General features: G+C 42.7%; 1 protein-coding gene across 2 annotated transcripts in view; it reads left to right on the top strand.

Annotated features, from left to right (window-relative positions):
- Positions 1-22,024, top strand: part of C10H16orf96 (chromosome 10 C16orf96 homolog) — a 212,007-nt gene extending 189,983 nt beyond the window's left edge. For both annotated transcript variants that reach the window (XM_069210372.1, XM_069210371.1), the window contains one exon: positions 18,666-22,024. In XM_069210372.1, the coding sequence (XP_069066473.1) occupies positions 18,666-18,802 (137 nt within the window). In that variant the 3' untranslated portion in view covers positions 18,803-22,024. The remainder of the gene's footprint in view (positions 1-18,665) is intronic.
- Positions 22,025-26,048: the final 4,024 nt, after the last annotated feature.

Here is a 26,048-nt window from a genome sequence, read left to right as displayed (position 1 = left end):
GTCCCGCCCCCCACGAACTCCACCCGCACCAACCGCCTGACCACCTGGACCAGCATCAACGACGACGAAACTCGCAAGACCACGAACTCCATCCACTCCGGATCACCATCAGACCCCTGCCCGCACCACATATTGAACAAAGTACACACAGCCATTGCACCACACCTACGGAAGGTCATCAACATCTCCTTCGAAACAGCAAGATTCCCGGAAAGCTGGAAACACGCCGAAATCAACGCCCTACTCAAAAAACCAAAAGCGGACCCCAAAGACCTGAAGAACTTCCGGCCCATCTCCCTGCTCCCATTCCCGGCAAAAGTCATTGAGAAAGTCGTCAACACACAACTCACCCGATACCTCGAAGACACCAACATCCTCGACCCCTCCCAGTCCGGCTTCAGACGAAACCATAGCACCGAGACCACCCTCCTCGCCGCTAAAGACAACATCAGAAGCCATCTCGACAATGGAGAAACATCAGCCCTCATCCTCCTAGACCTGTCAGCCACCTTCGACACAGTCTGCCACCACACTCGGAAAAGCCGCCTCCACGAAGCAGGGATCCAAGAACAAGCCCTCAACTGGACCGAATCATTTCTCTCCAGAAGAACCCAGAGAGTCCGCCTCCCCCATTCCAATCCGAAGCCACCAACATCATCTGCGGCGTACCCCAGGGCTCATCCCTCAGACCCAATGCTGTTCAACATCTGCATGGCCCCCCTCGCACAAGTGGCCCGTCAACACAACCTCAACATCATCTCCTACGCCGACGACTCCCAACTCATCCTCTCCCTCACCAAGGACCCACACACCGCCAAAACCAACCTCCACGAGGGCATGAAGGCCGTCGCCGACTGGATGAGAAGCAGCCGGTTGAAACTGAACTCAGACAAAACGGAGGTTCTCATCTTTGGGCCCACCCCCTCCGCCTGGGACGACTCGTGGTGGCCAGCCTCGCTGGGTACCCCCCGAAACCAACTGACCACGCACAAAATCTCGGCTTCATCCTCAACTCATCCCTCTCAATGTCTAAAGAAGTCAACGCCATCTCCTCCTCCTGCTACAACACCCTCCGCATGCTTTGCAGAATCTACAAATGGATCCCAACCGAAACAAGAAAAACAGTTACTCAGGCACTCGTCAGCAGCAGGCTCGACTACGGCAACGTACTCTACGCAGGCATCCCGTCTAAACACCTGCAGCACCTCCAATGCATCCAAAACGCCTCCACCGGACTCATCCTCAACATCCCCCGCCGCAGCCACATCACCCCCCACCTGAGAGACCTACAGTGGCTCCCCGTCGACAAGAGGATCACCTTTAAACTCCTCACCTACGCACCCAAAGCACTCCACAACACCGGACCAGCCTACCTGAACAACAGACTAGGCCTTTACACCCCCACCCGTCAACTCCGCTCAGCCAACCACGCCCTCGCCTCCATCCCCCGCGTCCGGCGCAAATCCTCTGGTGGCAGATCTTTTTCCTACCTCGCCGCCAAGGCCTGGAACACCCTCCCGTTTGACCTAAGACAGATCCAGGACCTGCTCACCTTCAGGAGACACCGCAAGACCTGGCTCTTCGAGCAGTAGCACCCCCCCCAGCGCCTTGAAACCCTCACGGGTATGTAGTGCGCTTTTATAAATAGAATGATTGATTGATTGATAAAACAGTAGGTGAAGTTATAGTTAGATCAGTCAGACTTTCCGCCAAGCGGGGGCCAAGAAAGAGAGGTCCTAAAACATTAATTTCCTATGTTAATTCCCATTGGGAAGCAAAGAAGAAAAAATGGCTAAATGGAATTACACTAACATTGGCAGAAAATTTGAACTTTACTCAGGATGTGTACTTTTCATTATTTGGTGTAAATCATGCCAGCCTGGTTTGAGAAATTTGCTTTTAAAGAGGCCCTCAGTGGTTATGAAGGGGTTACAAATGCTGTGATATCTGCATGTGTTTTTTCTGCGGGAGTCCCACAAGATAGTAATTTTTAAAAAACGGCCTTTCTGATTGGCCCAGGGAGCTTTTCTTCCCTGGGCCTTTGTTCCCTGGAAGTGATTTGATTGGCAGCTCCTTAGACAAGGCTGTGACAGACATTTCAAGACTCAGAGACATGGTCCCCAAGTCCCACACATTGCCAGGGTGGGCAATGTGTGGGAAATCCAAACGGACTCTCCCTTCATTACAAAGTTACTGTTGGTGGGTACCATGGGGTACCAAGCAGCTGCTACCACTGTGACCCCTGTGGTCCCCTAGTACGTGCTTCTTGCTGTTTGGTACCACAGAGGAGCAAATATTTTTACAAAAAATAAAAAACAGGAAACTCCTGTTCTTTTCCTGCCATTTTTCAATCTGAAAGTGAGCTCAACTTCTGCCTGTTCTACTTCCCAAATGTTTGGAAATTCTTGAAGTTGTGATAAGAGAAAAAACCCTTGAACTATTGATCGTTGAACGAGAAGTGCGCCCTCCTCCTCTGAGAAAAGTATTGGTGATTCTCCCTCTTAATTACTTTAGACATTTTAAGGAGAAAAATCACCAAAAAGCCCTGAGCATGTTTTCCTGCCAGTTATTGGTGGTGCGTACTTGATGTAGAGGAATAGAAGAAAAGCTCCACCAAATAAAGAAGCACTTACTTCATTTAATTAAGATAATGTATTCTTTTTGGTGGAGATTCAACTCTTTGGCTGATTAATTTTTTCATAGGTTCCTGATAAAAGCAGGTTGATGACCAAACACATCGCTGAAAATAAATACAAAATAGAATCACTGGAACTATTACCTTGAGGTTTTCCCGTAGCTGTAGTGTAGAATATGCGCTAGATAGTCACACAACGAGGTAGCACTTACCAGTTAACCAAAGATAGAATTCTAATTGAGCAAGCATTTGATGCAAAATTGTGGACTCTTCTTAGATAAATATACAGGCACATTTTCATTCTAACGCAGATGCTCAATTCACTTAAATGAAACATCAACATAAGTACTTATGAATATGAACAGAGCAGGTGCCCCAGTTGAAGCTCAACTTCTGTAAATGTCAAAACGATCCTAGACCCTTGAACTTAACCAAAGTAAACCTAACAATTTGAACAGGTGGGCAGGAGGCAGGGACAGCAACGGAGGACAGGTGGACTTCAAATCCCTGCTGGCACTCTCGCTGGCGGGGATCATAGGCTTGCCCCCGCCAGGAGGAGAAAGAAAAGCAGTTCCCAACCAGATAGGAGTATCTGGATGAGCTGCTTCAGCTGGTATACTAGAGGGGTGCTGGCAGTGGAGCCGGTGGATCTGCAGGGGCCATGGGCTCCCCCCCCCAGGCACTGGGTGGCCAGCACTATTGTGGGACCAGAGCACCCTTGAAAAAATAAAATTGGATTGGTGTAGGCTATCCAGCGGCGGGGCCCCAGGGGCCCTGGGGTTCCATCCACAGCCCCCCAACAGTGTACCTACCTGAGGGTGTCTTCGGAGGTACCAGAATACACCCCAAACAAATTGGAAAAAGAAAAATAATAATAAATAAGTGCCCGGAGCTGCTCATTTATTAATAATATTTTCTGCTTCTGGGCAAGTAAGACCTCACGTTGCCCTATGAAGGCATCTTAATGATAATGTTTCATCCTGGTGGTGCCCCTACAAGGGGCTGGGGCACCACCAGGCATTTTTTTAATGTTGTAGGGGGCTACAGGGGCACAGCACCCACCCACAACCCAGGAAATTATTTTTTAAATCGCAGTTAGTCTCCTCGGTCATTGAATCCATGACCCCAGGACAGCTTACCATTATTTTTAAAGCATTCGAGCTAGGGCTGCATGCTCTTCAGCTGAAGTGCAGGGATCACTTGTGGTTTGTTCTATGGCTGCAGTTTGTTACCTGGAAAGTTTTAAAACACATTTTATGGTTGTTTAAAAAATGCTTTATTGAAAACATCTTGTGACAATAAGTATTATTAAACATTATAATGTGTATATTTATAAAATGTACATTTGATTATAGTTATTGGTAATTATTTGACAAAATCAACAGGTGTGCTTTACGTAAGTTGATGTGCTTACCTCCTGATAAAGCCAACAGGTCTGCCTTTCATATGTTTATATTGCGACCCTTTGACAAAACCAGTAAGTTTGCCTTACCTAAAATGACACCCCTTTGTATTGTTATATTAACAAAATGCAGAAATTCACTGAAAAAATACAAGTTAGAATGAAGATATAGTTGGGTATTTTAATAATATCTTACTTTACATAAAAAAACACATACATTCTCTGATAGAAACAAAGGGGTTAAAGTAACATACTTAGGTTAAACGTAACGTTTTATACTCTACAAACATGACCTTGCCATGCACTGCTCATGACCTCACATATTACTCATACCATGTCCCATGATATCACTGATAACACCATTGATGACATCTGACATGGCATTTCTGAGAACACCGTGCATGGCAAGGGCATATACATATCAGGCAACAGAGTAATATGGGCTTATATTTAAATCCAGAGGTTCTGGAGACATTTATACACCACAAGGATGGCCTTGAGTGGTTTATAAATGTCACCTAAACCCTGCAATGGCCATATAAGACCATATTGCATGTTATTCCTAGAGTATTTTTATGTGACATTATTTATCTGTTGATTTTAGAACACTTTAGAAATATCAAGAGTATTTTAACGCCATCTGTTTATCAGGGTTTAACTGTGACTACAGGTGAAGTTGTTAATGTTTTGATAAATGTGTATTTTTAGTGGGGATAATATGCTAATATTTTAAATGTGTTTCATGCAACAGGGTATATTATAAATCACATTTTAAATGGGAAATGCATTGTAAGGAAATTAAAAACATGCATTCTAAAATGTGTTTTTGCTTTGTAGTACATTGACACTATAGAGTGAGTTTAACTTGACAGGTATAAAGAAATAAAATATAGTACAATGTGTTCTGCGCTTGCAGTGTTTCTTTTCACAGACTAAGTAGGATTCATTGGTAGATGCTTGCATCAAGGCTGGGCCTGCAAGGATGAGCTTGTCAGGTGTGCTGATTAGGTTCTAAGAGCAGCACTGTCACAGTTTAACACATTTATTCATGGAAGCTAAATATCCAGACCTGTGAACTACAAGAAATAATTCAGTCAGAACTCTTTTCAGTGAAATATGAGCTTTGAAACCACTGACAATTATGTAAGAAGGCTTAAACATGTATATATATATATTCACTGAAAAAAACAAAGGTTATAGGTTCTTATAGTTAGGAAATAGAATTAAAAAATAATAGAAACTCACTGAAAAAAACAAAGATTACATGGACGTTATAGTTAGGCACACATTTTAAACGTGCAAAACCATAGAAATTCACCTGTTATAGTTAGAGTTATCTCATACACAGTTTTTTCATAAAAAATCTTATAGCAAATATTACATTGATATTATCAAAGATGTGATAGGTGCCGTATTTTTTGGGGTAATGAGCAGTGCATGGCGAAGGCACGGGTTATAGTTACCTTGGGGCACGAGTTATAGTTACTTGAGATAACTCTCCCGCACCATATTAGATAAAAGCCTCAGGGAGGTGGTGGTCGGTGTGGCAAGGGGGGGCAAGGGAGGAGGCCCACATCATACTAGATAAAAGCCCAGGGAGGTGGTGGTCCCCAGGGCTGTGGGGAGGCCATCAGGCCTCCCCCACATAAGGAAATCTTTTTGCCCTGGGGAGGTGGTGGTCTCGGGAGTGTGGGGGGGGGGGCACATGCCTCCCCGCACCAAATTTAGCAAATGCTACGGGGAGGTGGTGGTCCCCGGGACCTGGCCCACCTGGGGGCTTATTAAAAAACAAGCACAGGAGCCCGCGCTTGTTTTTCTTTTTAAAAAAAATTCCTGCATATTTGCAACATGGTGGGCAATGCTTTGTTTCCCCCAGCACCAGAGCTAAGGGGTCAGGGTGACTATACCCTGGCACCTTGTCTTTTTTCGCTCTTTTTTGTGGGACTTGGCTCAAGCTGAGTTCCAAGATAGCTGCCAACATTTCCTAGTTTGGAGTGTTGACAGACAATCAGAGCTGTGCATTTCTCTGCACAAGCTCCTCATTGTTCGTGAAGCCTAAGCAATCACAGATTTACAAATTTGGATTTCCTTCAAATTCTCAAAAACTACTTAACCGATTTACACCAAATAAATGAAAGGGTAATCTGCGTACTGAAAGCTAGCTTTCTGCCAGATGTGGGTTAATTCTATCCAGTGGTTTGGGCTGTAGTCATGTCTAAAGGTCCTATGGGCATTAACATGGGAAACTCAATTTTTTCGCACCCCTCTTTTTCTCGGCCCCTGCTTGACGGATCACCCCGAAACTTTACGTGTGCAACAACAATCATTGGGGCACTTTTTGGGAAAATTTCATGAAAATTCGTCAAACGGTGCCAAAGGTATAGCAAGTCAAAAAACGCATTTTCTATGGAAACCTGGTCCTAGCTATAACCCCCTATGGTGACCACCACTAGGTGATATATATATATATATATATATATATATAGTAGGAAGCTGGTCTTTTATATGGTATGTAAATACTGTGTAAATGGTCCAGAGGTTTCCCAGTGAGTGGACAGGGCTTGCTATGCAATCCCAAATTGCTCTAGGGGTAGTGTAGTCGAGCAGCCTTAGGTTTAGCACAGAGGAGTGCAAAGCATCCAGAAATACACACAACAGTCGATAAATGAGACAGAGGACTCAAAAAGGCAATCCACACCAATTTATAAAAATAGCAAGTATCTTTATATATGTTTAGGCATCAGAGAAAAATCATTCAGGTAAGTATATTTTTAAATAGGAATTCTTTTCACTTTAAAAAATGAACACTGCAATTTCTGAGTTCTGCAATGTTATCCTATGGGAGGAAAAACAAGTTCTGAAAACAGGTAGAGTACAGTGACTTACAAGACCAATCTCCATACGTTAAGGTGAGTAGTGGACAAGGTCCAAGGCAGCACCAGCAGTAAACCACCAGCGGCACAGGGGTGGCCGGGTGCAGGGTTCCAAACAGCGTCAGTTGCCCATAAGTTTCAATGGAGATCAGTCTAAGAAAAGAGACTGCAAACTCTGTCCAGGAGGCCAGTTTGGCTGAACCAATAGCAGGACTCAGGCCTCATGATGCTGAAGCATAAGTAGGCACCTTTGGTCCTCTTCTCCACGGCTCAGGGGTGATAGGTGCAGAGGTGTCCTTAGGCATCAGGTTTTCTATACCGGAGCAGTTGCAGTAGAGGGGGGCTGCTTAGAGGTGCTGCAGACATCATTGGGGAGTCCAGGAGGGGTGAAACCAGGATGGACTCAGACTCTGGAGGGCTGGGGAACATTGTTGGCACTGATGGTCCACTTCAGCTCGGGTCCAAGATGGTGGGTGCAGTGGTGAATTCGGGTATCAGGTTTTGATGGTTGCAGAGGCTTTCAGAGTCACTTCTTTTGGAGTTTTCTGGAGAACAGGTCAGCTGTTTTTCTGAAGGTCTTGAATCTTTATTGAAAGCAGGCAGTCCTTCCAGGTTTCTCGAGTGACAGCTGCAGGATGAGTCGACTTTGGTGCAGATTTCAATGAGGTAGGCAGACAGTGCCGGCGGGGTTGGTACTACGTCAACTGCTTCTTTTCTCCTCTTCTGCTTTCACGGCTCTTCTGTGTCCTTGGTCTTAGGTCATCAGGATCTGCTTCTCTGGTGCCAGGGGCTCCTCTAAATACTTGACATTAGGGGCGTTAGGGGTGTGTAGGGTAGTAAACAATGGGCTACTGAACCTTGGGGTCAGTACGCCTCCTATATGGCCACTTCCTGTGGGAAGTGGGCATAACCCTGTCCCAGAATTCCTAGGTATGTGATCTCAAAGATGGCTACCTCTGAAATGAATGTTCACCTCGGCTTAGCCCACCTAAGGGGTGGTACTAGCCTGGAGGTGGCACACCTACCTTGACTAGATAATTTTCTTGCCTGCCCAGGTGCCAAGGAGGCTCTGGATGGGGGGTTGGCTTCCTCTCCTGCGAGGGGAGCCAGATTTGCATTTGAAAGGTGGCAGCTCTTAGAGACTTGCAGCCTTAGGAAGTCTAATCAACAGGTCATCCTGTGTGAGGGGGAATTACACCCTCTTCCCGGACAGGCTTTTATTCTGACCTCCTGAGAGCAGAAGGCTCTCACTCTAGGGGGCCAGTACCATGTCTCGGTTCTCAGGCTAGTAGAAACCAGACAGCAAGCACACCAGAGGCTGTGTTTCAGGGGGCACCTCTAAGGCGCGCTATAAGTGCATGTATTGGTAAATCCAACACTGGGATCAGTGTGGGTTCACCAATACAAGATGTTTGATACCAAACATCTCTAGCTTCAGTGAAGTCATCTTGTAGCTGGGGGACTCATATTGGCCAGTGTCCAGCACATGCATTTAAAATGGCTTCCCTGACCACAAACTATGTCTGATAATTGACAAAGCAAACACAAGGAGAAGATGGACGGAGTGCTGAAACATTTCAGGCACTCATCCCCAGGCAAGAGACCTAGGTTAAATCCATTGTTCTTTTACTCACCATGCCACCCCAGTTTGGACCCAGCCATATGCAAATCAGTCCTGACCCTGCTCCCTATGGGAACAGTCCAGCCCCAACTGCTAGGCCAGGTCCTCTCTGGACCGGGAACAAGCATCCTGAGACTGGTTTTGGGGTATCAACCCCTCATCAGCCAGGCTACCTTGAATCCGGTGGCATAACGAGCAAGGGACCCACGTCTGTGCATGCCCTTGGCCACTAAGAGCAAACATACCAAACATAACAAGATGATGGACATAGTGCTGGAACTTTTCAGACACTCACCCCAAGTCAGGAGTTCTGGGTTAAATCCCTTGCTCTTCTGCTCACCATGCCTCCCCAGTTTGGACCCAGCCACATGCAAATCAGTCTTGCCCCTACTCCCCAAGGGAACACTTCAGCTCACCATGCGACCGTGGGGGTCGCATGGTAAGCAAAAGAATGATGGATTCAACCCAGATCTCTGACTGGGGGTAAGTGTTTGAGCATTACTTTCACAAAACATTTTTGCTCATAACTCAGCTTGTGGTGGTCCTAGGATAATGGGACCACCTTCAAAATGCTCTTTCTGTCTACATTATCTCTGGGTCCCCACAGTAGGTTAGTGGAGACCCCAAAATAATAAATCCTCCCACCATTTAGAGTCTTTTAAGCTTTCTCATAGCTACAACTTTTGTTTTCAAGCTTGAAATTTGTTATATCATTGCAGTAGGCCTGATAGCCCTAAAAATGCCCTCTAGGGTCTAAGTCTATAGTTACACTGCATTACTTTCTCCTGTGTTTTTCATGGGGCTTATACCCTTTAGGGGCTAACAATATGGTTACATGACCATGTTTCTTACAAATGATATTTTTGTTATGGTGCTCTCTAGGGGCTGTTTTGAGCATTACAGTCTAATAGCAAAAGTGTATTTCTGATAAAGATTGATATGATAATTGTATATGTTTTAATAATCTCTCCTTATTATATTATGACCATAATTTTTGCCAATTTAATATCCTTTTTCCACTATGACTGTTTGAAAACTCGTGATATGTTTGGGTGACCCTTCTAGTTGCTTTTCCACCCGTTTATTGTGTGCCCTCTCCTTGCTTTATTCCCCGTTTCTGTGTGCCTGCTCTTTGCTTTTCCTTAATTTTCACTGCTTTCTCCTTGCTTTTTCCCCTGTATTATGAGGGTCTTCTCTTTGCTTTTCCCTCATTTTCACTACTTTCTCCATACTTTTTCCTTGGTTTTCTGTGTGCCTTCTCCCTGCTTTTCCCTTGTTTTCACTGTTTCTGCTTGTTTTTCCCCCTGTTTTTTTGTGGGCCTTCTCCTTCCTTTTACCTCATTCTCACTGCTTTCACCATGCTTTTTCACCCCTTTTTTGTGTGCCTTCTCCTTGCGTTTTCCTCATTTTCACTGCTTTCTCCCTGCTTTTTCCCCAGTTTTCTGTGTGCCTTCTCCTTGCTTTTTCTTTGATCTCGCTGCTTTCTCATTGCTTTTTCCCTAGTTTTTTATGTGCCTTCTCTTTGTTCTTCCTTTGTTCTCACTCCTTTCTCATTGCTTTTTCCAGCGTTTTTTAATATAACTTGTGCCCTAAGGTAACTCTAACTTGTGGCCTCGCCATGCATTCTGTAATTGCATCTTCTATTACATCATTGATAATTTCATTGCAAAATTTGCAGTAAAATTATTAATCTGAAAACTGTGCATGGTGGCAACATCAGTTATAGTTACCTTAAGGCACAGGTTATAGTTACTTTAAATAACTCTAACAGCTGAATTTCTGTGGTTTTGTGCATGTAAATTCTGATCCTAACTCTAACATCCATGTAACCTTTGTTTTTTAAAGAGCTTGACAAAGGGTACTGTGTAGCCGAAGTGTGTTGTGCTGATTTTGTGCCATTAAACTGACCTGCAAAGGAATTGGTGTGCTGCTTCTTCCATACTGGTGGTGTTGTGAAGAATTTGAAAATACGCGCTGTTGCTTGCACCTGCGTCGTTTGGCGGGATATATATATATATATATATATATATATATATATATATATATATATATGAATGGTGGCTGCCATTTTGGTTTTTATTTTCATATTGGCCCCAAGGGGCTCACTTTGGGTCCCCCCCATGAGGTCTATATGTGGTGGGGCAGGATACCCCTACCCAGCCCCCTTATATCAACTGTAAGTAGGTGCGTGCCCCGTTGCCCATCCGGGGGCTCCCACCAAACACATGTTGGGGACCACACGGGGAGCCCTAATGCTTCTGCATGGTACGGGAGCCAGCTTTGCTTCCGCCCAGAGGGAGCAGCTGTTTTTTGTATGGCCCCTCTGTTCTGTTTCTGTACTGTGGTCATGGAAACAGGACACAAGTCTGCTCCCAACCGGCAGGACCATTTTTAAATCTCCTGCCCACTGGGAGCAGACATAGACAAATTTAAGAAAAGTGGTGCTGCAATATATACAGCGCCACTTTTATTGCGCTCCTTAGCGCCCTCCTATCGCCACTGTGTGTGCACCGTATAAAACATGCGGCACACCATGGCGCAGGTTAGGGATTTTGGACACTATTGTTGTACTTTGCAGGATTAGCGCCAAAAATGTTGGTGGCAATCCTGCAAATTACATGGAGGCCCATTATAAATAGTGGTGTGTGCCCTTTTAATGCCTGCTCTGTCCAGGTGTTAAAAAAATGCCACAAAAAATGGTTCAGTGGAATCTCATAGATTCCACTGTGCCATTTTTGTGGTCCCCCTGCATGCAGTATGCCTGGCACAGGCATAATGTGGCACAAGGGGTTACAAAGTGGCACAATGCTTGCACAGCGCCACTTTGTAAATCTGGTGCAGTGAATTTGGCCTTTTTGAGCCACATTAGCATCATAAAAAATGATGCTAATGTGGCGCTAAGAGGCGCTAGGCCCTCTTAAATTTGGGCCTTAGTGCCTGCTCTAGCTTGGCAGGCGATTTGAAAATGCTCCCGCCAGATGGTAGCAAACACATGTTTTCCTTTCCACGCTAGTGCGAGCAGGGAAACTACTGTGTCTCGGGGGTGGTCTCCCTGGGAAATATCAAGGTGGTTGCTGGTTTTTGCTTTAAGTCTCCTCCATTGGAATGCTGTTCTCTTGGAGGGCAGGCTATTTGGTTCTCTGACTTCCTTCACGCAAAAGCTGAAGACAAGTCTGTTTGTCTAGGTAGTTTCACAAGGCAAAAGCCAAGAGACCACAGTGTGGTGGCTTTTTTACTGATGAAGTCAGTCAGTCATTAATTAGCATAGGCATAAAGAGGACTAACAGAAGAAACAGACACAGAAAATTGTGTTTGAATATTTGTTTGAATAATTGGGTTTGAAGAAGCAGGTAGTAATGGGCCTTTAGTAAAAAAAGAAGGAGGTAGGTGTGGTGGGGTGGAAGATCAGCCCAGTCCCTTTAACCCTTTCTGTCTATAATTTGACTTTGGAACACCCAAGGCTGGATACCCGCTTCATACAAGTTCATTGATTAAGAACTCATTGCGATCTGGTAATTTGCAGCTAATGAAGGACTGGAACAAAACCTAAATTTGCTGAAATGGTGCTGAAGAACAGAGAAGCAAGTAAACCTAAGATTGAAATCATGGTATTCCAGTAAAAAGAATAAACTGCAATTAGGAAACATTATGGGCCTGATTACAAATTTGGAGGAAGGTGTTAATCCATCCCAAAAGTGACGGATATACCACCAGCCGTATTACGAGTCCATTATATCCTATGGAACTCGTAATACGTCTGGTGGTATATCCGTCACATTTGGGACGGATTAACACCTCCTCCAAGGTTGTAATCAGGCCCAATGTCTATATACTGTTAGATTTCCAAGACAGTGTAAAAGTCTGTTAGCATTATTGTTTACATGTTACTGTTCACACATGCAACCTGTTGTGTTTCTGTGTTACAGATTAGGGTGATGTTTCTAGGAATTATGTACATTGAGGTGTTATGTTTCCAGGAATGATTTGCATGGTTATGTTCTGTCTACTAGCTTTACTTGGCCTGTCTTTAGTTGCATTTATTTTATATATTGGCGTGTTTATAAAGCTTGGGTCTACAAGCAGCAGAGTGCAGCACACAGAGCTGGGAGAGTTTACAATATTCAGTGCAGCTCACGAAGAAGGCAATTCAGAGATTAACAAGAGAAATAATAGCAGGAGAGGTTATTTCACGCAGACATCCTAAATCACGTCCTCTTATATTTTTAAATCTAATATGTTAAAGTATAGTGATGTTGATCCCAATACACTCTTGTGTTCAGGGAAACCATTCAGGATATTTGAAGCAGAAATGTGCAGTTAAGTCTTTAATGGTCTTTGTAACTTGCAAATAACAGAAGGTTCTCTTGTCCTTCTGTAGTTCTTTCATTGTTTTTACCAATTTAACAATGGGATTTCAAGATAAGAAAGCACAGCAAACACGTGTTTTGTTGTACACACTGGTACTTTTTTAAGGCTGCAAAAAGTATACCATAGTGTCACAATAAAGCCCACTTTGATGAACATGGGCAAGTCGGCTCATGCAGTGATAACTGTGGGTTTTGTTGCCCAGATGGTGTTTAAAATTAATTTAATGTGTCCATCACCAATATGGCTATTGACAATATACCCACTACTTGGATTGCCTCTTGCTATGCTAACCTCTTTATGGGGTTACTGGAATAAGGGCACGCCTCATCCCATGCAGCAGGATATGTAGATAATCACATTTTCTACTGGGGAAGCTTCTTAGACGAAGTTCAAAAGATTTGGACAAACAGTATTATGAAACTCAGGGGCAGATTTATGGTAAGGGGTGCTGCACCGAGTGCAGAGCCACTTTTCCTGCGCCCCATAGCGCTCCCCCTACCACCACCTTGTGTGCGCCATATTTAAAATACGGTGCACCATGGTGTAGGGTAGGGGGCAATAGAGTCATTCTATGTGACGCTGTTGATGTACTCTGCAGAAGTAGCGCCAAAATGTTGGCGCTACTCCTACAGAGTGCATAGGGGCCCATTCTAAATAATGGAAGCCCCCTTTTAATGCATGCTCTAAGCAGGTGTTAAAAGTGCAGAAAAAAATCGCACAAGGATATCTTAGATTTCTTTGCACCATTTTTTCAGCCCCCCCCTAACGGGTGAATGCCCCCTTGCATACATTATGTCTGGTGCAGGCATAATGTGGCACAAGAGTTTACAAAGTGGTGCAATGTAAGCATTGCACCACTTTGTAAATATGGCGTGTGGGAAATGCCACCTTAACGCCACATTTGCGTCAAAATAAATGCCGCAAATGTGGTGCAAGGTGGTGCTAGGGGCTCATAAATATGCCCTTAAATTTGTCCTCTGAACATCTTTATCAACAACCATTTAAAATTGAATTTACTGTGACGAGCAGTAAGCAAATTTAATTTCTGGATGTTAGCTGTACATAGTAAATGACAATATAGAAATAAATATTTTTCGAAGACCAATAGTCTGTGACTCTTGTCCTTCTGCCTAGCTTTCACTCTAGGTCGCAATGTAATACCATAAAATTCAGAGATATGGCACATCACAGAAGAAGTTGCAACCTAGATTGATTCACAAAGGTAAATTTACACTTTAGTCTAAGTGTACAATTGTTTGCCATTCACAAAGGTATTTTATGAGTAGTATCTTTATGACTGCAGAGTCTCTGCACATAAAAAGATAGGACTGCCATTGGAAGGAGGGGGCCGTGAGCAGTTGCTCACTTTGCCCATGCCATTATATCCCTGGTTATTGTATTTGCCCTCCTCATTCCAAACTTGAAGTTCCCTTTATGGTTTTATATACAGTGCTTTGTTGACCTTGTCCCACGTTTGCACTTTAAAAATACTGAGAAGCTTTGTCTTCATGTCCTTTCACTTTCATAGTAGTGTAATTCAAGTCAGGCTTTGGATGAGCACGTATTATTATCATTCACTAGGCATACAAACTTTGTTGGTTTTGACTTGCTTGAGTGCTCTATTTTTGACCAGTTGGCTGCACATCTTTTTTGTTTTCTTCCCAAGTCCGGTGTTCTCAGAATAATTTGTATCTGCATTGGATTTCTAGAGAGAGAGCCTTTGTGTAGCTCTTGAAAGTGATTGATACACATTGTATTACTTTATATTGCAGGGAAAGTTTATGTTGTATTGCATTTTTATCTTTTGGTGGTTAATGTGTATTGCTGTAGCATGACCTGACGTGATTTGCTACCCTTTTTGTAATTTGTTCTCATTGTTTTAATAAATGCTTTGGCAAGAGTAATAGAACAAATGTACAAATTATTTTTAGAGCTTGACTGGTGATGTTCTGATAAAGCTACCCAAATTTGGACACACATGTTGAAATAGCTTTAGGAATTGTGTGATGAGGGAAAGGCACAGTTATATTTACAAAGAAGGTGCATTGGTTTGCACACAAAATGTATACACTTGAGTGATGCCTCTCCAAAGGTACACCGAAGTCAAAACCTCACTCCACTAGGGGTTTTAAGAACTCTCATGTACACATTTGACCACACTAGACTCACGGGGAGGCCTTAAATCCGACCCTTCCTCCCAGCAGCAGCCGTGGCAGAGGGCAGCCCAATCAGGGTGTCCAGAGGTGTAGGACAAAGTTGTATCCTTGCCCCATTTTTATTTTTTATTATACATCAATTCCTTAGGTACTCATTTAGAATCATATAGTTTGGACATCCCACGCCTTGGCCCACAAGGAGTCCCGGTCCTCCTTTACGCAGATGATGCCATTCTCTTGGCACTAACTGCTAATGGCCTAGAAAAATTGTTGAACACATTTTATGATTTTATGACTAAATTAAAGCTTAAAGTCAACCTCCAAAAATCATTTATATTGACCAGTAGTCCTAAATCTACAAAAACAAAGGCTTTTCAGATAGGAGAAACCCAGGTAATATAAGTGCCTTTCTTTAGCTATTTGGGCATTCTGTTCAACGTTTGTGGGTCTGGGGAGAAGTTGAATATCCAAAGAGCACTAAAAATGAGGGCAGCATCTGATGCTTTATTTAGATTTGCTAACCAGCTTGGTCGCAAACCCATTAGGGAATTGATCCAATTGTATAAAAGCAAATGTATTTCTCGAGGAGTCTATGGTGCAGGCGTGTGAGGCTGCTCCCTTTCAGGGCGACTCCAAGTTGTAGAGAAAAGGTTTTTATCCCGTCTGTTGGCACTACCTCAAAATACAGCTAGCTTGATTCTCCATTTTGAATCAGGCGAGACTATATTGAGGACCTCGTGAGTTTGGCCCCTCTGTTGTTATGGATAAAAATTTGGGCCACACCAAAGGCTGCAGATTGCCTAAAATCGGGCATGTGGCAAGCCATCCCTTGGTTGGTATAGTTAAAAGTAAATTTTATGGTCTTGGCTTGAATACCCTTTTTGACCTTTTTGGAGAGATTTGCCCTCAAACCAAAGAATGTTTTCTGTCTCATAGGGAGGAAGGGTGCATTGTAAGGGCCCTTGACATGGTTTCCGTGATGAATTTTATGCAGCTTGAGAACATCAGAGGAGTGAATACATATTTGTTATGGTTAACCAACCCCCTGCACAGGTTTTATGTAACGAGGTTGAGGCTTAATATAATTAATTATTTGGTAGCCTTTCCAGTGGTTGGGTCCAGAACAACCACTTGTTCACGTTGCCCCTGTGATAATTCCTCAATCTAATCTACGGCGCATTTTATGCTTTTAAAAAAAAATTATATTCTGTACGTAATGCTCGTTTTCTTTGGCCCATTTTAAAAAAAATGCATTTCTCATCATATAAAAATGGTTTGAGACTTTTGCAATCTACTCCTTTACTGGAAATTTGTTATGCTGTTGTGAGTTTTATTAGATCTGCCATAAAACTACAGAGGGCTTATGGTAATTAGAATTTTAAGATTGTTTTATTTCTGTACATATGTCCATTGCTCAACCAAATGCACACTGCACTTTATGTGAATAGAATCAGAATGTATTTGACTGTGAGTTGGTTTTGCCAAAATTGTGTTCAAAGATGTCTAATTCTGTTTGCATTGGCCTATAGGTAACATATTTGTAAGGCCTTTTGCTTTTTTGCACAACTATATTGAGAAAATGGCTGTAATAGCTTACATTATTTGCTATTTTGCACATTTTATCTGTCCTGTTTCTTAGTTTTTTTGATTGACTTACATTTTTTTTGTTTTGTACTTTTATGGTCTAAATTTAGACCGAATAAAGATATGTTGACTTTGACTTTTGACCACACAACTTAAATCTACCTCTCAGAGAAAGGGCCTTGTTTTCAAAAATGGTCGATTGGACTGCGTATGTAGTAGACAGTACAAATAAGATTGTCTCTTGTCACCTAAATAACATGTCATTATTATTCAACTCAATCGTATTTATTTAATTGGTCACTGAAGGAGGAAAGGCAGATACGGTCTCCACCAGCATTTGAACTCTCTTTAGCCTGCATGTTACACAAATCTCTGGGTCATACCGACAGCCTAGTGGATTTATTTTACCCTCATGGTGCATCCTCTTGTTATCCGAGGTGCACTGATGCACATTATGTAGGGAAATGAGGTATAATAGCTACTTTAACCAAAGCAACTGGGTTCCCCACTTCAACAAATTGTGTAATCCTAAGCCAATTGCTTGAACCGCCTTTTCTTATCCTTAGCTATGGTAAATTTGAACCACTTAGAAATCGGCCAAATACCAATTTAATGCCATTTATTTAAAAAAATGGGCATTCACCTTTCCACTAGAGCTACTGAGATGCTCCACAATGCTGTTCCGAAACCCTCCAGTGTGGCACAGATTTTCCTTTCCCGAGCAACGCCTCAAGGTTTGCTGATGTTCAGTGTCATTAAATATATTGATCATAATGCAGATGCTTTTTCACACATTTACCTGCTGCAGCCCATGAGCCTCAAGTATCAGCTACTGAGATCCTTCATTCAATACTATGAATTAAATTGAGAATCAATCTAGCCTACAGTCAGGCAGGCAGTGCTGTTAATTTTCCTGATATTCAAACAAACAACACCTGTAGCAAGCTCAAATCCATGCAATATGCCATACCTCGCAAAACTATTTTACAGCATGTTTTTACCAGTTAAAAACTGCTCATATTTGCTAACAAGGACTACATTTAATTAATTCACTAATGGCGGACCCTTTTATTTTGGTGCCCGGGCCTATTTTCTGTCCCAGTCCGACTCTGGTGAGAATAGTCAGGTTTCCAATTGTTAACCGAAGGCCCCTTGATTTATAGCAATATCATTTCCAGAAGAAGCATGGGTCAAAGATTAGAACCTATAATGTAGGTGAATATCCCCAGAGATAGCTTAAGAATGGGTTCCTGGACCAAACAGATTTTGAGGGGCCCTGTTTGGAACAGCTTTGAATATATAATCCAATTTCAGCTTTTTCATGCCCTCTTTGGCCCGGTCACTGACACTGTAGAGGTAAACTAGTCCAAATTCTAAATGTGTTTCCTTCTAATATTAAGGAATAGTGATATGTGTTTTTAATATTGTAATATAGCAGCACGTCACTAATATTATTGCAAATAATCTCTGTGATCCACTGCAATTTCCCTTATGTAAGGTTCTGTGTTGAGGTAAAACTACCTTTTTATGGATTTTATGGATGTTGCATGGTGTTGAAAAACATAAACACAACAAATCTATGCACAGATCTGTAACAGACTCCCACATATTACCCATGTAAAAAATAAATTAAAGGAAACTGTATTTAAAAATCGTTCAAGGTGATCAGTGGAGGACTGTGTGGAGAACAGAGCCCTATCAAGGCCCCCTGAAAGGCTGGGGCCCTGCACCAGGGCCCACTATGCCAATGACAACACGTCTCTGAATATCCCCTCTTTTTAAGAAAAATGCCGTGGCTGTATCTGTAAGGCTGTCTTTGCTCTAGATGTCAGACGTTTCTTGTGTAGGGATATTTTTTGTATGGGTCAGTTCAAGGTCTTGAATTTTGTTGGCTATGGAATGGATCGTATAGGTTCAAACCCACTATCAGCCTGCATTGATATATGCTGTCAGATAATTGGTCTGCTCCGAGTGTTATTTGTGACAGCTGCAGTTGTAATTTTTTAACTTGCTTCTCTTTCCCTAGCCATGTCTTCCTTCCGCTCAAGACAGCCTGGCTCTCTGGTTCCAAACTCTTCACTCCTTGATATCCAAGATCCGGAGATCAGAGTTAACATGATCCAGCGCCCCGCGTCCAGCGGAGACCAGATACTCAGCATGTAACGCGGACAGGAGCTGCGTTGTTTACCATCGCCAATATATAAGATACATACAAATATTTATTAAAAAGTGAGGACTTTGAAAATATGCACTAATCGGTCTAAACATGGTCACATCATATTGTACAGCAGGAAATGCCGCCCCAAATCAATATTTGTTTGGAATGTACTGTATGTTTTTCAGAGTACAGTAATTCACAAGCAGTTACCTTTGTGTTTTGTAGATACTACTGCTGTTCACTTAAGATTGACTAGGGAGCAAACAATTATTAATGACATTTAAATTTGGATCCTATTCTCAAGGATTATCAAATTCTCATCGAAATACATTTGTAATTGAAGAAATTGAAGAAATACATTGCCTTGAAGAAATATAATTATAGGCAGATGTGCTCATATTCTTGTAGTTACCTCTTTATCAGTTCAAGGGCTGTATAAGGAGAATTTTATGTGCTAGGCTAAATACTCTTGCAATGAAAAGAAATAGACTACCTTGAACACATAAAACTAGAGAGAAATGTGCCCTTATTTTCTTAGTCAGCTCTTAAATACTTAGGGCTGTAAAATGAGAATTTTAAATGTCTGTATGGTGTGGAGAGTACCTTTGTTTTCCAGAACATCAAACATTGCTACACTGTTGAAACAGTCCCTGGGTGGTTCCATGTGATTGCACACTAACAGGCTGAGTTAGCAGACGGTGGTAACAGGACATGTACCTAAAAACGTCTGATGTTCTGTCCACACAGCATAGTGGTGGATGTGACCCTTTAATCGACCCTGCCATGGATCAGAAGTAATTGTGCTGCAAAATTGCCGATCGACTGGTGATCTAGAGGCTGGTTCACAACCATTTGTGACGGAATTGCTTTCAGTATTTCCGCAGAAAGGCTGGCAGGCCTTCTCTAAAAACTAGGCATGGAGTTCATAAGATGCTTGAAAACACACTGAGTATACTGTGGAGCCCTCATATGTGAGTTCTGGAACCATAACATGGGGGAGAGAAAGAAATTTCTTGTGCTGACAGATGGGAGTGAAAATTCTGCCATTGAGGGAAATTCCGCCGGAGTACACGCCCTTTAAGGTAGCTCGTCCCATGTGGAGAAACCTTGCAATATGGTGGAGAACTCAGGTGCAGTGGATTGTCCCGGCTAGAATGGAGGAAGATTAACATCCAACACACTGATGGACAGTGACTGCACCAGCAAAATTTCAAACATCCTTTAGATGAAGGGACCCAGGTGGTTTCCAGTGACTGTACCAGGTGCCAATTGTTTATTAGATTAATTATAGTGTTCATCCCAACATTTCCTACATCTCCAACATTTCCTCATATTTTTACCCTGGAAAGGGCATTTTGGCATGTCCCATGTAACTGTGATTCACCACCAAAAGGATTATTTTTCTGGCCCCACCTGCTCACATACTCCCCTGATTTTAAGTAGTCTCAAACATATCTTATATGGCTGAACATTGTGAAAGGATGCTGGTTAATCCCATGTCTTTATGCTCTGTGATTGGTCACGAGCTGTTGGCCACATGGTCCTCTTAACAACACAGAGTGTAAAGATCTTCTGACCACCCTGATTTTCTGCACACATCTACACTCCATTGGTCCATCCTCTTGAATACTCCACACTGTCTTACATATCTCTCTGCATGGTCTCATTTGCTGTAGTCTACTAGTTATGTCAAAACTTCTGTGTTGTTCCATGCAGTCATACACCTAGGCATGGTGTAAAGAGAATCTGGCTACTCTCATTCACAAAAACACTTCACTAGGAGTCATTTGTGGTTCTACTAGCCTACAATGTAGAAACACTTGCCTAACTAGTCTCACGTGCCTGTATACTCACCACCGTGTGTGGGAAGTCAGTGAGTGGTGGCATACAGGCATAAAACTTACAGTCGGTAGAGAGCCCACACACCTAAACATGGCCAGTAGAAGCACCACAGAGGAGTAATCTGCATTTAGCCTCACCCCAGTTATGCTAAGAGATGCAGTTGTGATATGCTCAGTAACTTCTTTGACAGCCTGAACACATAGACGTGGTCAACATAATTACTCAATAAATCCAGAAACTTTGCTGAAGTTTTCACATAAAGCAGAACTTGATGACAACCAAATTAGAACAGAGTAGCAGAGGAATTTATTTTTTGCCGACCAAACAAGTAGAGTTGATCAGAACTCGGCTACCTCAAACAGCTGCGACCAGTAGTCATCATGCAGATTCAATTAACGACCTCAAAGAGTTGCATTTGACCAGAGAACATGATGTTTGCCACGTATAATTATTCCAAGAGACTACAGTACTCCTTGGAAATTACTGTCCGTGGAAAAACATACTGGTCATTGCATGGAGGCAAACGGACACCAACAAAAGGGACACTATTAAGCCAGTTTGTGTATTATATTGATTTGAAGCTATATGCAGCTAAAGATATTCTTTAAAGGCATGAGTTTTTAATATTTATTTTAAAAATAATGTGGATTTTTTCTAATATTTGCCCATATTCAGTAATAGTGAAGTTGCTTCTAATTTTCCTGATTTCCGTATAAATACAAATACTGTAAAATATTATTACACTTATTTAAAAAAATGGATTAGTAATAAAGTTCTCATTTTTGTCAAACCTTTACTGTTCTTGTTAAAATCATTCAGCATTTACAAAAGAGTATTTTGACTGATGGAAGTGAAGTAATTGAGCAACTCTTCACTCTCTGACTCAGTAGTGGAAATGCATTTACCTCCATTCAGACATTCAAGACGGAAACCTTGAATTACCGTTTTCTTCTACTGCATGGTGTAACAGAGAAAGAAGACTAAAGATATATAGATCTGTCCTCATTGATTGTCATTGCTATAGTTAGTAAGACCTATTCTTACGAGTTCTATTAAATATAAATAAAGTGGGCTTTGGCTCCACCCAAAGGAGTATTTCACTTCTATCTCAAGCTATTGGCTGTTTAGTACATCATTCCGCCTCCTATTGAGTGCTTAGATTGTAATGCTTCATGGGCTACTTTATAGCTCAAAGTTACACTTAATAGACTTAATTATACTTCACAGACACAGTTTCAATTCTTTATTTCAGACATGCATTGTGTATAGAAAACAATCATTTTTAGGTGTGTCTTGACAGTGTAGTGGTCTAGAAAAGTAGTTCTTAACCTTTTGACTTCTGTGGACCCCCACTTAATCATTACTAGAACCCAGGGACCCCGGGCTTAACATTTTTGATGATTTAGCCAGCAAAACAATACACATAAAAATACAAACAAGCAATCATAAAAGAATATACACTAATGATGATGCATTTGATTTAAATTGCATACAAATAAACAAAAAAGCTAAATTTTAATAGGAAGATTGAAGATTTTCTAAATTTAATTGAGGCCACTCATTGCCCATGTTATATTATGCTTGATGGATTTGCACTGCTCCTGTCCAATCTGAGAACACTTGTTTAAATGTTATCCTCCAATTTCAGATTCCTTCACATTTGCAGGACCCTTTAAAAATGTTCAGTTGTACTTTTTTCTTCTTTATATAAACTTTCATAATGTTAATATTTAAAAATTTTATATGCAGTTGTGGGTCCCTGCAGTAGGCTTTGCAGACCCCCGGGGGTTCCCGAACCACGGGTTAAGAACCCCTGGTCTAGTATTCTTCTTGCTTCCTTTTATTAAACGTATACATAGAGTGCGCTTTGGCTCCACCCAGATGGCTATTACTTTCCCACCTCCCTGTATTGAAGTATCATTCAGCCATCCAGGAAGTGCGTCCACTGGTATGGATGAGGGACCCTTTTATATCATCACACTGTTTCACATTTAATCATTTATTCTCTACATGCATGCTGTACAAAAATAATACATTTGTGTCACCCTTTTCCCCAGCACTGGCAAAACCAATAAGATGGTCTTTAATGTGTTACACATAACTTGTGCTTGCAACTCATTTAAACAACAGTTGTGAATGAATGTGCTTACGTGTGGTGTCATAATGAAGTAACAATTATTGGCTTTGCCAAATGCTTGTTTTGTTTTTTGTTTTTCAAACATGCACTAACATAAAATGGTTGGCCCACCAAACTCGTAATGAGTCCCTTATTCTCCCACATTCTGAAGTTCTGTCGTCCTCATATGCAGTCCCAATATTTAGTAGAAACTATATAACAGTTAACAGTGTGCTCCACTTGAGGACACACAAGAAAGTCAACAGAAGCCACCACACACTTTGCCTCTAGTGCTCACTTGGGGGCATATTTATACTCCGTTTGCGCCGAATTTGCGTCGTTTTTTTCTACGCAAATTCGACGCAAAACTAACTCCATATTTATACTTTGGCGTTAGACGCGTCTAGCGCCAAAGTTCATGGAGTTAGCGTCATTTTTTTGCATGAACACCTTCCTTGCGTTAATGATATGCAAGGTAGGCGTTCCCGTCTAAAAAAATGACTCCGATGCTATTGCGTCGGATTTATACTCCCGGGCAAAAATGACGCCCGGGAGTGGGCGGGACTAAAAAACCCGCATTTGCGCCGGATTTTAGCGCCTGGGTGAGGGCAGGCGTTAAGGGACCTGTGGGCTCAGAATGAGCCCAGAGGTGCCCTCCCAAGCCCCCAGGGACACCCCCTGCCACCCTTGCCCACCCCAGGAGGACACCCAAGGATGGAGGGACCCACCCCAGGGAAGAAAAGGTAAGTTGTGGTAAGTATTTATTTATTTTTGGCATAGGGGGGCCTGATTTGTGCCCCCCTATATGCCACTATGCCCAATGACCATGCCCAGGGGACAGAAGTCCCCTGGGCATGGCCATTGGGCAAGGGGGCATGACTCCTGTCTTTGCTAAGACAGGAGTCATGTTAATGGCGTCTGGGCGCCCAATAAAAATGGCGCAAATCGGGTTAAGACGATTTTTTTGCCTCAGCCTAACTTGCCCCATTTTTGGACGCCCAAACGCCATTTTTCCCTACGCCGGCGCTGCCTGGTGTACGTGGTTTTTTTTCACGCACAACAGGCAGCGCCGGTCGGCTAACGCCGGCTAACGCCATTCAATAAATACGGCGCCCGCATGGCGCTTCAGAATGGCGTTAGCCGGCGCTCATTTTTTTGGCGCAAAACTGCGTTAGCGCAGTTTTGCGTCAAAAAGTATAAATATGGGCCCAGGTGTCCACAGAGGTTATTTAACTTGCCCAGGTGTTCAAATTTAGGTCATGAGAAAACAACAAATGCATCTCTCATTTAAAATTTTAGTTCAGTACTGTGGTACTCAAATTTCACTCCCTCCAGTCCGACGTGTGGAGCACACCACTACTATGCTTCCTGTCCCTCCCTAAGATCTGCCCAGTTTCAGGAATAGTCTAAAACCTAAAACCCTTCAGAATAAGCTCATTCTAAGCATTAGCTGCAGCCCCAGCACATCTGTCAACATCTCCACCATCTTGTCTCAGAGAGCACAAGGGAAGATCTCAGCCATGATGCCCAGTCCCCTAGGATGGTGCCCATCCGAATGTTAATCAGTGCCTCAATTTTCTCTAAGTGTCACGCAACACAGTTGAGTGAAAGGACTTCAGATCTTCCAAGCTAGCCTCCACTTACACTGCTTGCCCTTCTAGTTCTAACATTTTATTTTCAGCCCCTTCCAATTTCTGCTTAACAACTAAAACCCTACTCAACCAAGCTTCCGCGTTCTCCTCCATGCTTCTCACTGAAGACTCAATAGAGCACCATCAGATGAGAGTTCTGGGCACTATTTTCATTTGTTTTGTCAGCTCTGGATTTCCAGCGGGCTAAACTAATAAGTCCTTCAGTGTGTTTTCGGGGTGTAAATAAATCCTACTTGCTCTTCTTTTTCTTAGCCATAGTGGGCAGTGGTTGGTGCCCCCAGGAAATGAGGAACATCCTTTGCAGGTGACTCACAGGAAATGGCTCCTGCTCTCTAGAGGCAAGCCAGGGACTGCTGGAACAGCTTCTCGTGGCCCTCTACAGACATATTTTGTGAAATGAGTGAAGTCACCAGATGAGATGAATACTGAGTCCTGAGTAGAGGAGAGGACATGGTCCATCAGCTACCTGCCCGCGACTCAATGACACCCACTGCTCATGTGGCCCTCCCTTGGACACCTTCCACTTCGTCTGTGGGCCAGCACACTGCAGCAACACAGGTAGGGTTGCCAGCTCGTGTTGCACCCCAACTCTTGCTTGCAGATATCCCAGGGTGTCATCAATGAATATGCTAAATTTACATGAAGCACAGCACTGCATGTAGGCCCATAAGGTGGAGAAGGTGGCAGAGAGCCTCACTGGCACTGTTGAGATGCAATTTACCATTCAGAGGATCAGACCATATTTTATTTCCCTGCTATTTTCCGACCAACGTGGTATTATGTCACCTGGAGAAGAGGGAGCAAATGAGTGAACAGGATCTCAATTAGGAATACCCCCAAAACATTGCCAACTTGGGACTCAGCAGACCCACCCCTCTTCTAGAGACTTTGATCTTGTACAACATATGTATTGATACAAATTAGACTGCAATGCTTTAGAAACTATGTAAAGATTTATGAAATGGAAAAAGTGATTTGCAAAACGTGCACATTTTAGGTCATAAATATGTGTATACAAAGGCATGCTGTAAACATATTGAGAGTCACATAAAATTGCATCACAGAATAGCAATTGGCAATGATTCGTGAATAGTAATTAATACTTTACAAATGGAAAATTAAGAAATTTGTGTAGAGGCAGACACGGATGAATTCATAAATCCATACTCATTTCCACACCCAATCCCTGCAGCTGAGGAGCAGACCAGGGCAGTGATCTATGGATCAAGGAGACCAGTCCTATCTAATATGTCCTGCGAGAACAGAGTACCTGTACAGGGAGGAAATGTGCTGTCAAGAAGGACTGGTAAATGAAGATGGGTAAAGTAAGCAGCTCTCTAGAGAAATAGCAAAAGTGCTAGAGTCCACCAAGAAACACACCCGACTTCGAACCCAGGCATGTGTTAACACTGTAGGAAAGACCAATCGTAGCACAGAAGTCCTTTGCAGAAGTTGGTTGTTTATCTAATTCCTACTCAAGGAAAAGATGGTCATCCAGATGAGGCTTCTGTAACTGGGAGGGGACCCAGTAATGAAAATAATCTCCCACCGATGGAACCGAGCACGGACATAATCAGTGTGAGAAGTAATTGAAGGTCAGTTCAGCAGATGGTGCAAGCGAGAGTCTCAATGTGATGTGAG

The sequence above is a fragment of the Pleurodeles waltl genome, chromosome 10 (assembly GCF_031143425.1).
Source record: "Pleurodeles waltl isolate 20211129_DDA chromosome 10, aPleWal1.hap1.20221129, whole genome shotgun sequence".
Classification (NCBI taxonomy): Eukaryota; Metazoa; Chordata; class Amphibia; order Caudata; family Salamandridae; genus Pleurodeles; species Pleurodeles waltl.
This window is presented reverse-complemented; position numbering and strand designations above follow the sequence as displayed.